Source organism: Cibotium barometz, chromosome 64 (genome assembly GCF_041138505.1).
Source record: "Cibotium barometz isolate CiBa-2024 chromosome 64, ASM4113850v1, whole genome shotgun sequence".
Classification (NCBI taxonomy): domain Eukaryota; kingdom Viridiplantae; phylum Streptophyta; class Polypodiopsida; order Cyatheales; family Cibotiaceae; genus Cibotium; species Cibotium barometz.
In genome coordinates, this window is record NC_141109.1 from 13,853,190 (window position 1) to 13,864,842 (window position 11,653).

General features: G+C 38.8%; 2 protein-coding genes and 1 long non-coding RNA gene across 4 annotated transcripts; 2 read left to right on the top strand and 1 right to left on the bottom strand.

Annotated features, from left to right (window-relative positions):
- Positions 1–1,906: 1,906 nt before the first annotated feature.
- Positions 1,907–3,972, bottom strand: LOC147603346 (uncharacterized). The gene is made up of 3 exons (XM_086796782.1): positions 3,647–3,972; positions 3,227–3,498; positions 1,907–3,089 (listed from the first exon to the last, which is right to left on the bottom strand). Exons 1-3 carry the CDS (start codon positions 3,970–3,972, stop codon positions 1,915–1,917), a joined length of 1,773 nt encoding a protein of 590 aa, XP_086652908.1. The 3' UTR covers positions 1,907–1,914.
- Positions 1,941–4,094, top strand: LOC147603347 (uncharacterized). The gene is made up of 2 exons (XR_015265635.1): positions 1,941–2,078; positions 2,619–4,094. It is a non-coding gene; the product is annotated as an uncharacterized LOC147603347 (long non-coding RNA).
- A 4,146-nt stretch (positions 4,095–8,240) lies between these two features.
- On the top strand, positions 8,241–11,141 carry LOC147603348 (uncharacterized). 2 transcript variants are annotated; one of them, XM_086796689.1, is made up of 4 exons: positions 8,241–8,671; positions 9,053–9,123; positions 9,232–9,330; positions 9,836–11,141. In XM_086796689.1, exons 1-4 carry the CDS (start codon positions 8,346–8,348, stop codon positions 10,927–10,929), a joined length of 1,590 nt encoding a protein of 529 aa, XP_086652815.1. In that variant the 5' UTR covers positions 8,241–8,345; the 3' UTR covers positions 10,930–11,141. The 2 variants fall into 2 exon arrangements, with proteins under 2 accessions (XP_086652815.1, XP_086652814.1); XM_086796688.1 differs by having other exon boundaries at positions 8,242–8,671; positions 9,053–9,330; positions 9,836–11,140.
- Positions 11,142–11,653: the final 512 nt, after the last annotated feature.

Below are 11,653 nucleotides of genomic sequence, written 5' to 3' on the forward strand. Positions count from 1 at the left end.
ATGTGTGTGTGTGTGTATGAGAGAGAGAGAGCATGCGTGTGCATACATCTGCATCAATGTGTGTGTGCTTGAGAGAGAGTGAGATGGGTCAGGGTTGGAGAGAGAGAGAGAGAGAGAGAGAGGGGGGGGTGCAAAGAGGGAGAGGGTGAAAAGAGGGGGGTGCAAAGAGGGAGAGGGTGAAAAGAGAGAGAAAGAGAGCGAGAGATGGAGAATAAAAAGTAGCTTTTAATAAAATATAAATATAAATTAAATTAAATAAAAAATATATATGTATATGTGTGTATACATGTATGTGTGTTTTTATTTACATTTATACATACATACATACATATATATATGTGTGTGTGTGTATATACAGATGTGTGTGTGTGTGTGTGTGTATACATATATATATGTAAATGTACACACAGACATATATATAGAAATATATATCTGTGTGTGTGTATAATGTATCTATCTATATATTTAAAAGTGAGCACACCTTACCACCCATCTCCATACATTAAAATTGAATCAAAATTAATTAAAATTATGTATGTGTGTGTATTTATATTTTTAAATTCACCTATATATGTATGTATAAGATAAATATATACACACACACACACACACACACACACACACACACACACATATTATGTATGTATGTATCTATAGGTATGTAAGCATGTATATATAAATAGATCTATACACACACACATATATTATGTATGTATGTATCTATAGGTATGTAAGCATGTATATATAAATAGATCTATACACACACGTGCACACGCACACCACACAAACACACGCACGTGATACGTGTACACAAACACACATACACACACTCGCATGCATGGACACACGAGCACACATAGAGATATGTACACACACACACACACACACACAAGCTTACACATACACATACATGTGTATATATGCACACAAGCACATATATACGCTCATATACACAAGTACATGCATGCACACATGTATACATAGATGAAAACACATACACATTCGCACATGCTACATGCACACACTCACACACACACATACGTGCACGTGTACGTGCACACACATATAACCAAAGATGTACATACAGACATATTCACATGTTCATACACATGTATATGCACACACTCGCACATGGATACACATAAACATAAACATACACACCACGTACACATACATACACTAGCCATACTTACAATCAAGACACTTACACGATGCATGAAGTCGAGATTACACAATCACACACACGTATATATGTACACACATAATCACACACATATGCATGTAAGTGTGTAAACATGTGTATACATGTATGCGTGTTTTTATTTACATTTATACATACATACAGATATATATATGTGTGTGTATATACAGATGTGTGTGTGTGTGTGTGTATACATATATATATGTAAATGAATACACACACATATATAAAATATATATATATATATGTGTGTGTATAATATATCTATATATATATTTAAAAGTGAGCACACCTTACCACCCATCTCCATACATTAAAATTTAATCAAAATTAATTAAAATTATGTATGTGTGTATTTATATTTTTAAATTCACCTATATGTATGTATAAGTATATGTGTCTATGTATAGCTATATGTATCTAAAAGAGAGAGAGAGAGAGAGAGGGGTATTAACGTCGGTATAGAGAGAGAGAGAGGGGTAGAATGCGTGTGTACGTGTGTGTGTGTGTGTGAGAGAGAGAGAGAGAGAGAGAGAGAGATGCCTGGAGGGGGGAAGAGAGACAGAGATGGGGGCTGTGTGTGTGAGAGAGAACTATACTAGTATTGTTCATCATGCTGGAAAGTTGCTGGAGTTTGCTGTTTACAATTAAAAAATAACTCTGCGAATTTCGTCGACCGCCTGTTGTTGCCCCCACAACTGTTGAAGAGAAACTCAATGGGGAGTATTTTGATTAGCTGCTGCAGCATCACCCGCCTCCATTTCTACCAGGCCTTCTTCACCATTTCGCAGTGACTGCTCAATATCCTCCCCAGAGCCCATGTTGTCTGTTGGAATGATGCTAGTCGAGCTCTCCGTCGTGGCTTCACAACTCTCAGGTAGTACTGTATTTATGACGCCCTGGTTGGGCTCTCTACAACTGATCTGGGGTGTTGTAATCTCCATAGCCTTATTGCTGCAAGTATGCTCTCCTGTGGCCTCGTAACTGATTTCCACCTGGTCATGGCTCCTCTCCTGCTCTCTTCTGGTCTCAATATAGCTATCTTCCCCATGGCCGTAGCTCCTCTGCTTCTTGGTGGTTTCACTGGGCACTTCACATGCAATTTGTATTTCTTCACCATGCATGCCAACATCACAACCCTCTTCTCCTTCATCAACATAGCCCTTTTGGGCATCATCTATCTCATGTAACTCTTTGTGCATTGATGTGTTTATGTCATCAATGTTGTTGGCCATCCGAGTTTCAAACTCCAACTCCAACTCCGCCCATGCTTCTTCGCAGCAGCAAGGGGTCGTCGTCGGCAAGACAGGATAAATCCTAACACAACTATTCTCCTCCTTTCTATTGACATAATTGTCCATCACAATGTGAGATGATATTGTTACAGAGTAAATTAACATTCCCATTATGGTTGCAGGAGCATACCATCCACATGGAAAACCCTTCATTTCATCAGAAGGCATTATGGATAAGTGTTCAGGACAAAGACTTGACCAACGCGAATGTGACGGTCCAACCAAGCACAAGAGGAAAACTCCTCCATATAAGCATAGGTGCACAGCAGATACAAGGAGCAGCCTGTACCAATAGACAGTCTTGCCCAGTTCATCTTTCACCCTTGCATCACTGGTTAAAGGTTGTAGGGCTCCTATTTTTGCACTTAGATAGCTCAAAGCAACAGAGTGGAGAAACCTTTTCCCATTGCAATACGCTCTCAACGTGTTGGATGCTGAGGGTCTTCTCCTCAGGAGGACCATGAACAGTATGAAGTAGAAGCTGAGCTCCATTGTTACATATCCAGCAATGGGATAACCATCATTCCATCCCCAGAGCATGAGCACTGTGTATGTTAAGCATTGCAACAAAAGAGCAGAAGAAGTAAAGAGACCTGCAAAGCCACTCAAATGTAAGGCCATGTTGCTTTGGGGTATGGCTATGTCCATGACTACTTTGCAACACTGCCCGGTATGCCGCCGGGTCATCCTTTTATTGAGAACATGCATGTAGAAAAAGAGGAGCACTCACCTGATATGATGAAGCCCACTATTTTTACTCTCCAGCTTATGTCCTGTGATTTGGTGTGAGATACAGCCAGAATGGCTAATCCCCCATTAACTGTTCCTGACAGAAATGATGCGAAGATGGATACCATGAGAGTCTTTGGGGGGCGACCTCCGGTTTTTGTGTAGTAGAGGAGGAACACCACAAATTGTAATGTGAGCTGTGGGCCTGTCTCCAAGGAAACAGACAGGATGTTGTACAAAGTGCTTTTATCATCTGCTTTAAGATTGCCAAGTCTGCACACACAAGCATCATGGAAGGGATGAGGTGAGCAGAAGTTCAAGGTTTATTTCTTAAGTGGCCAATAATTTTATGCTGTGTGTGTGTGTGCGTGCGCGCGGGTGCGCGTGTGTGGAATGAATGAAAGCAGGAGGAGGACAGCACCCTTTCCAAGAACAAGTTCTCCATAGGACCTGCACAAGCCTGCTTAATTGCATTAATGGGAACAGATAAGCTGCTTTCAGTGGCTGGTCTTCCTTCTTGAGCTCAAGCTTAAAGATAACAGCATTTGTAATGTGAGCTATGGCCATGACTGTGAGCATGCCAATGAAGATGCCTATCCAAGATGGGCGCACTTCCACCATGTGATGGTACTCATTTGCAGTGGCAATGTTGCTTGAGAAATCAAACAAGTAAGTGACTGCAGAGAAGACGATGCCCACAAAAGCTTGAAGGTCTGTGAAAGAAGCTGAGTTAAGGCTTCCCATCATCAACCACCACCCAAAGAGACTCACTAGCTCTGAAGAATTTGTATTATTTTGAACAACATGAGCACCTTTTGCTTGATGAACATTTAACCATTGCTGAAATGCAAGGCTATCTCGTTACCATTGACTAATGTATTTAATTAACTAATTAATCTTTGTAGCTGCATATCTTAGCCATGACAATAAGGCTGCCATTTTTTGTCAAAGCCATCCTTGTCATATAGAGGTAAAGGTCTTTACACGATTTGATGATAAAGGTCAAGATGGGTGGGAGGAACAGCATGGGCAAGATTGATTGGTAATGTTGGTGAAGACCTTTGCCTTCTCTTTTTGACTTGCCTAAGGTTTTGGAGTACTTTGTCAAATTTATGGTTTTTTCATGGGCTTATTTCTTCCCTAAGGTAATGATTATATTGTCTCACTTATAATGCTAAAGTCTCTAAAAATGGACCCCTCTCCCTCTTTTGTTCTCTCACATGCTTGGGTTTTACTCTTAGCCTCTCTCTCTCTCTCTCTCTCTCTCTCTCTCTCTCTCATCGCATGTTAGGGTTCTTCATGGAGTGTTGGGCTGATGCCTTTTCTTCTTCCTCTCTCTCCCCCCATAGGGTGAAGTTATAAAAAATATTTTCTTCTTAAATTGAAAGACCAAGTGGTTTATTGCATTTAACTTTTACAAGTTGTGTACCCTTATTACACTCTAAACTTTGATAAGAACATGCTTAACACTAGTTTGGTAAACTTAAAGAATATAATAAATTCCATTTTTACTTGTTATATATAAGAAGGCTTTTGTAGTGTGGACCTCTTTCTAATGCATATGTCTTTCAAGATGTGTAACGTACATGACAAAGGATGTGGGAAAAGGATGAGTACATTAGAAAGACTTTAATAAGTCAACATATTTTCTCTTAAGAAATATTGGGGAGGGGGAGCTCTATGACAATTGTGTTTGCTATAAAAACTCACCATCAAATACCTTATTGAAATCTATCTTCTACACTATTTTTTAATAAAAAGTATCACTATAGTAACAATAAAGTTTGGTGGACTTGGAAGTAATAAAAGTCATTGAAGTCCCAAAGAAATTCAATGGATACATACATGCTAGCATGTGTGGCAACCCTAGTGAAAGACATGCATCTTCTAAATCTATATTTACATACACAAGAGAAAATTTGAAACTCCCAAATAGTTCCATAACTAGTTCAAATAAATATGCATGAAAATGTATTTAAAAACTATGATAAGAGTCCAAAAGAGCTTATAGCAAGCTAAAAAGGTAACTAGGTACCAATGAAAAACATCCTAGCACATTTAATGGATAATGTATTTCAAGTCCACAAGCCATTGGACTAGAAAATTAAGAAGATGCAAAAGATATAATGTGAAAACTCATTACAGATAACTTGTATAAATTCCTCAAAGATAGCCACTTATAAAAACATAAAAGTTTCTCAACATAGCCTGTTACCAAACTAGTACTAAGAGTATTAGTCAAATAGTGGCCTTGCATATGTGGAATAGTTTTATTAAAACATAAAAGTTTCTCAAAATAGTTTTATATCCTATTACCAAATTAGTGCTAAGAGCATTAGTAAAATTGTGTCCTTGCATATGTGGAATGTGACTTCTTTCCTCCATAATACCAAAGGTCATTGGAACTCTATGCACATTCCATGTTTTGTTTTAAAGGGGCTAGAAATCATTCAAAAAAATCACTTCAAGTCGTGTTCTATGAGCTCAAGTTGGCCCAACTGATGGTATGGAGATGATCTCTCTTGAGAAGGCAATCACAAACAACTTATGAAAGTCAAATAGGTAGTTGGATAAGTTAGCAACTTATAATTATGTATTGATCATTGACCATTAGCATGTATTAACTTAAGGCCTTGCTTTTGACATTGTTAGGCTTAATGCTTAATGCTAAGAATAGTTTTTACAACTTTGTACCTTAAAATTACTTTTGATTTACATGTTTCTTAAACTTCCACCACCATATCTTCAAGTTGTAAGTTGGCATTCCAAAAGGTTTGAAAGCAAGTATCTATAACCATATAGAAGCCAAAAACCATTTATAAAGGATTGAATGCAATGTTAGCTAGACACTTCTTTTATGAATTTGTATTTCATATTAGTTGCAATAGTTTATTGTGTAGAATCTATTTCTTTTTATCATGTAGTTTAAGAATATACATGCACATTCTCCATTTATCACCCTATGTGGGATTATTACCCTAATAGCCAGTTTATAACCCTATGTGGAGTTATGGGATATCCCATATCCAAGTCATGCTAAAGACATAAAAAAACACTTTGTTTTTTAAAATAGTGGCTATAATAAACACAAGTACGAGTTGAGTGGTAACTTGTGAGGTTAAATATTTCCTTGAAAATTCTTGAAAAAGAGGTATTTTTTCTAGAATTTGGAAGATAACACTATTAATTGTCCTTTTGGCTACTTTTGACATGTGTCTCCTTGAATTATTTAATTAAGGAATCCTTGACTTGGGGCATAAGATCTAACTCCACTTTGAGCTGAGCCTAATAAAGGCCCCTCATGTATACATGTCAAAACTCTCCTTAGTCCACATAGAACTTCTCGAATAATTCTTCGTTATTCGTCCACGCTCCTCCACACGCTCACATTTTTTCCTCACGCCATTTATAATCTTGGTATGTGTTTCCATCCACAATCTTGCCATCTTATTTTAGTAGAGTTTCCAAGACATATAGGCATAAGGCCCACTTTTATTTCCACACCACTAGACTAAACAACCATGTCAAAATATTTACAAAGAGTATATACTTGTGATATTTACAATGTATGTGCACATTGGCACATTGAGATAAAGTCTTAGAAAATATATATGAATTTGTATTTAATCGGGTTATTTTCTAAAGAGAATTGGACATTATCATTCTCATCTCACGGGTGAGAAGTGTCTTCTACTACTGGCCAATTCAACTTGCATTTGTCTACCTTGCCTCAGATTTAGATTCAACTTTTGCAGATAGCTAGATGATATGAATGAATGTGTGCTATCAAAATCAATTAAGAGTTTAAATGACTTGCTTGGATAGCTTGCCCCAGTGCTAGAATAATAGAAATTTGTCTGTTTTCTCCCTGATGCTCAATTGCGACATAGATTCTTCCTCTTCTTCTTCCAAATCAGTGGACGGTAATAGCATTAGAAGCAACTGCCTGGTTTGGGAAGTTCCTTCTTTGATTACCCCATTTCTGGGTTGAAGGTCTCTGGTTGCTTTGCATGGAGATAGTAGGCCTCTAGAATCTGGACATGCTTCAATTCCCATTTTGCACATTTTTTTTGAAAAACCACGGTGCATTGCTATAGTAATAACAATAAACATTGATGTGTACAATGATAATTAGCTGACACAATGAATACAGTGATGCTTTCGATGTATTGCTGTCAGAATAAGTGTCACTATGCCCTCATACTATTCAATGTGTAGTGTACCCATAAATTCTGTCTTTTTTGTGAGATTAGATTTGTAAGATTGAGTTAACCTAGGTGTATCTTTATGATTATTTTCCCACTCAATGGCCTTGTCCATAAAGAGTGATTATTTTCCCACTCGATGGCCTTGCCCATAAAGAGTGACTTCAAATCCTACTCAGCCTCCCTTTTTTGTGAGAATAGGTTTGATAGAGGTGAGTTGACTTAGGTGTATTCTTAGGACTAAGTTCCCACTTAATGGCCTTGCTGAGTTGACTTAGGTGTATTCTTAGGACTAAGTTCCCACTTAATGACCTTGCTGAGTGGTCGTAAAAAACTTTTTTCCTAGCCAATAAGAAAAAATTAATCAAGAGCCAGTCGATTTTACAATTGAAGTATTAAAAAAAAAAGTTGGCGATAAACACACTGAATACTATTTTTTTTTCCAGCACTGATGACGTAACCTATAAAAGTCCATAAAAGTGACTTCAAATCCTACTCCTTACTCAAGTAATACCATTCAAATAGGCCCTCGTTATGAGTCAATAATATTGCCCATCTATTGGCTTTTCCTCATGTCCATCCAAGTACCTACAAAAAGTCCCTGACTTGTGTCATCCAAGTATACAAAAAGTCCCTTGAAGACGGTTCTATGACAAGCATGGCTTTGAAATAAAAATGCTGACCATTATGGACAGTTGAATAAAAGTCAGGAGGAGGGGTACATAAAAATGAAGGAGGGGTACATAAAAATCAACTTATGCATGGTTCCATGGTATAGCTAATACCATTATTAATTATTTACTAGTAAAAACGCTTGTTGTTAAGAAAATAATAATTAAGCTAAGTGAGATTACCCTATGGATTCCTTCAAACGCTAAGAGCGAGATTACCATATGGATTCCTTCAAACACTAAGATGATGGACAGCCTTCGCTCAGCTTCTTTCGAAGACCTTCAAGCTCTTCTGGGCATCGTCTTCTCTGCACTCACCTATCTGTTTGATTTCTCAAGCAACATCGCCACTGCAGATGAGTATTACCGCATGGCGGCAGTGCGCCCATTTTGGAAAACCATCTTCATTGCCATGATCGCACTTATGGCCATAGCTCACATTACAAATGCTGTTATCTTTAAGCTTGAGCTCAAGAAGGAAGACCAGCCATTGAAAGCAGCTTATCTGTTCCCATTGATGCAATTAAGAAGGCTTGTGCAGGTCCTATGGAGGGCTAGTTCTTGGAAAGGGTGCCTTCCTCCTCTTGCTTTTTCTCTCTCTCTCTCTCTCTCTCTCACACACACACACACACACACACAAAGGGTGCCTTCGTCCTCTTGCTTTCATTGGTCTCACACACACACACACACACAGACACACACAAAGGGTGCCTTCCTCCTCTTGCTTTCATTCATCACAAACACAGACACACACACAAAGGGTTCCTTCCTCCTCTTTCTTTCATTCATCTCTCTCTCTCTCCCTCTCACTCACTCACTCACTCACACACACACACACACAATTAAACTTCAAATTCTAAGTACACCATTTGCATAGAAATTTGAGAATTATTGGCCACTTGAACTATAGAAAAGAGCAATCATTCCTTCCATATTGCTTTGTGTGTGCAGACTTGCACGCAATCTCGAAGCAGATGATAAAAAAGCTTTGTACAACATTCTGTCTGTTTCCTTGGAGACAGGTCCACAGCTCACATTACAATTTATGGTGTTCTTCCAATACTACTCAGAAACCGGAAGCCTGCCCCCAAATACTCTCACGGTATCCATCTTTGCATCATTCCTATCAGGGACAGTCAATGGGGGATTAGCCATTCTAGCCGTATCTCGCAGCAGGAAAACACAGGAAATAAGCTGGAGACTAAAAATGGTGGGCTTCATTATATCAGGTGAGGGCACCTCTTCTTCTACATGTCTGGTTCCATTATAAGAATGACCCAACCACATATCCCGTGGCTCAAATTGAGAAAAACCGTCCTTTAGTGTAATTTTCATGGCTCAACTTTGAGAAAACCGATTGTAATTTTGCCTAGCCTTGAATTTAAAGAGTCAAAAATTTGAAACTTTAGCTATAAAACCAACTAACCTATGCATTTTCTCAATAAAAACCAGTTGAGTTTGAAGGTTGTCCTTATTTTCACTGGTTAGAAAAAAAGTTTATTTCTGACACTGATATAGCCATTGCGGCGTGGTGCTTTCGAAGCTTATAGCCAAGGTCCTGGGTTTGAATCATACTATCTCCGTTTGAATGCGGGGTCTCATCATGCAATGGATCCACACACGTGTGTGTGAGTTCTCAATGTAGATTAGGAGAAAAATCTCTCAATATATATGTATATAGGGCCATTGCCCCAAAAATAAAACAGCCTTAAAATTTGAGTGTTTATTTTGCAGGTCTCTTTACTTTTTCTTCTCTCCTGTTGCAATGCTTAACATACATAGTGCTCATACTCTGGGGAGGGCATGCTGGTTCTATTTCCTTTACTGTGTTTCTGACCATGGAGCTCGGCTTCTACATAATACTGTTCATGGTCATCCTGAGAAGAAGACCCTCAGCATCGAATCCTATGAGAGCGGATTGCCACGGGAAAAGGTTTCTCCATTGTGTTGCTTTGAGCTATGTAAGTTCAAGAACAGGACCCCTTCAACCTTTAACAAGTGATGCAAAGGTCAAAGATGAACTGGGCAAGGCTGTCTATTGGTACAGGCTGCTCCTGGTATCTGCTGTGCAGTTATGCTTATATGGAGGAGTTTTCCTCTTGTGCTTGATTGGACCTTCATGTTTGCGGTGGTCAAGTCTTTGCCCTAAATTTTACTCACATGAAGTGTGGGGTTTTCAATGTGGATGGCATGCTCCTGCAACCATATTGGGGATGCTGATGTACTCTATAACAATCTCATCTCACATGGTTATGGATAATTATGTCAACAGAAGTTGTGCTAGAATTCACCCTGCCTTGTTGGAGTTGGAGTTTGAAACTCACATCAATGACATCAACAATTCAATCCACAAAGAGTTACATGAGATAGATGATACCCATAAAGGCTATGCTGATGAAGAAGAAGAGGATTGTGATGTTGGCAAGCATGGTCCAGAGATTCGAATTGCATGTGAAGTGCTTAGTGAAGCGCCCAAGAAGCTGAGCAGCCCAGACCAAGGGAAAATCAGATCTAATGAGATCACTAGAGAGATGGCGAGGAGCCATGGTCAGGTGAGACCACAAGAGATCAGCTGCGGAGGAGCCATGAGCGGGTGGAAATCATCTGCCACAAGGGAGCATGCTTGTAACCATGAGACTGTGGAGATTACAACGCCCCAGATCGGCTGTACAGACGTTGAACAATCCCTGCGAAATGGTGAAGAAAGCATGGTAGAAATGGAGGGTGATACTGCTGTTAATCAAAATACTGCAGATCAGTGCCGGATGGGATCAGCTATGGGGCAACCAAAGGCGAGTCGATGTCCGCCGCTGCAGTGCTTACGTTGACGGAATTCGAGAGGTCCGTCCGATTTTGGCCGTGACTGATTCCGTCCCGTCACGGCCAAAATCGGTAACTAAATTGGTTCTTTTAAAAAACCTTTAAATTGATCCTTGGAGAAATCATCAATTTGGTCGTCAAACATGCACTCTTTAAAAACGTTTTATTGGGTGCCTGTTAGGCTTGATTTTTGACTCTCCCCTTTTTAAATACTAATAAAAACAAGCTTTCTTTTTTATGGTCTCCTTCGCTACTTCAAATTGCAACCCCTATACAAAAAAACATTGAAATGGCTTAAAACGGCAGAGATTATTGGTTCCCCTTCATAGTTTAGGGGGCCTCCTCTTTATGTGTCTGTTAGTAAGCATTCCTGGTCCTAGCTTATGCAGGACATTGTGAGCAGGGGAGCTTGGGTCAATCGAATATGGTTTTGTCAAATGTGTCAGCCCCATCAAGGGCTATGATTGCATGATTTTGTTTATAGTACTATATTTTCTTGATGTCACAATTAATATTGCATGTGGTTCATTACTGGGCAATAAGTTATTTGTCTCTTTTTGTATTATTGTATTCTCTTTTGAATGTTGGTGGCATGACTCCATTTGTAAACTAATGACAATTTGCAACTTGTTTTTTCTAGCTTAACAAATTTTTCTAGTTTAAGAAGGTATGAAAGTGGAGAAAATATGATGGCTTTAAGAATAGGTTGAAGATGGTTTTCTTTGCGTATTC

Bases quoted from the DNA above. Each gene is read 5' to 3' on its own strand.
- LOC147603348 (XM_086796688.1), top strand. From the start codon at position 8,346: ATGATGGACAGCCTTCGCTCAGCTTCTTTCGAAGACCTTCAAGCTCTT. The intron at 8,672-9,052 runs GTGCCTTCCTCC...TTGTGTGTGCAG, and splicing joins AGGGCTAGTTCTTGGAAAGG to ACTTGCACGCAATCTCGAAG. The intron at 9,331-9,835 runs GTGAGGGCACCT...TTTATTTTGCAG, and splicing joins GGTGGGCTTCATTATATCAG to GTCTCTTTACTTTTTCTTCT.
- LOC147603346 (XM_086796782.1), bottom strand. From the start codon at position 3,972: ATGATGGGAAGCCTTAACTCAGCTTCTTTCACAGACCTTCAAGCTTTT. The intron at 3,499-3,646 runs GTGCTGTCCTCC...TTGTGTGTGCAG, and splicing joins AGAACTTGTTCTTGGAAAGG to ACTTGGCAATCTTAAAGCAG. The intron at 3,090-3,226 runs GTGAGTGCTCCT...GTGGCTTTGCAG, and splicing joins AGTGGGCTTCATCATATCAG to GTCTCTTTACTTCTTCTGCT.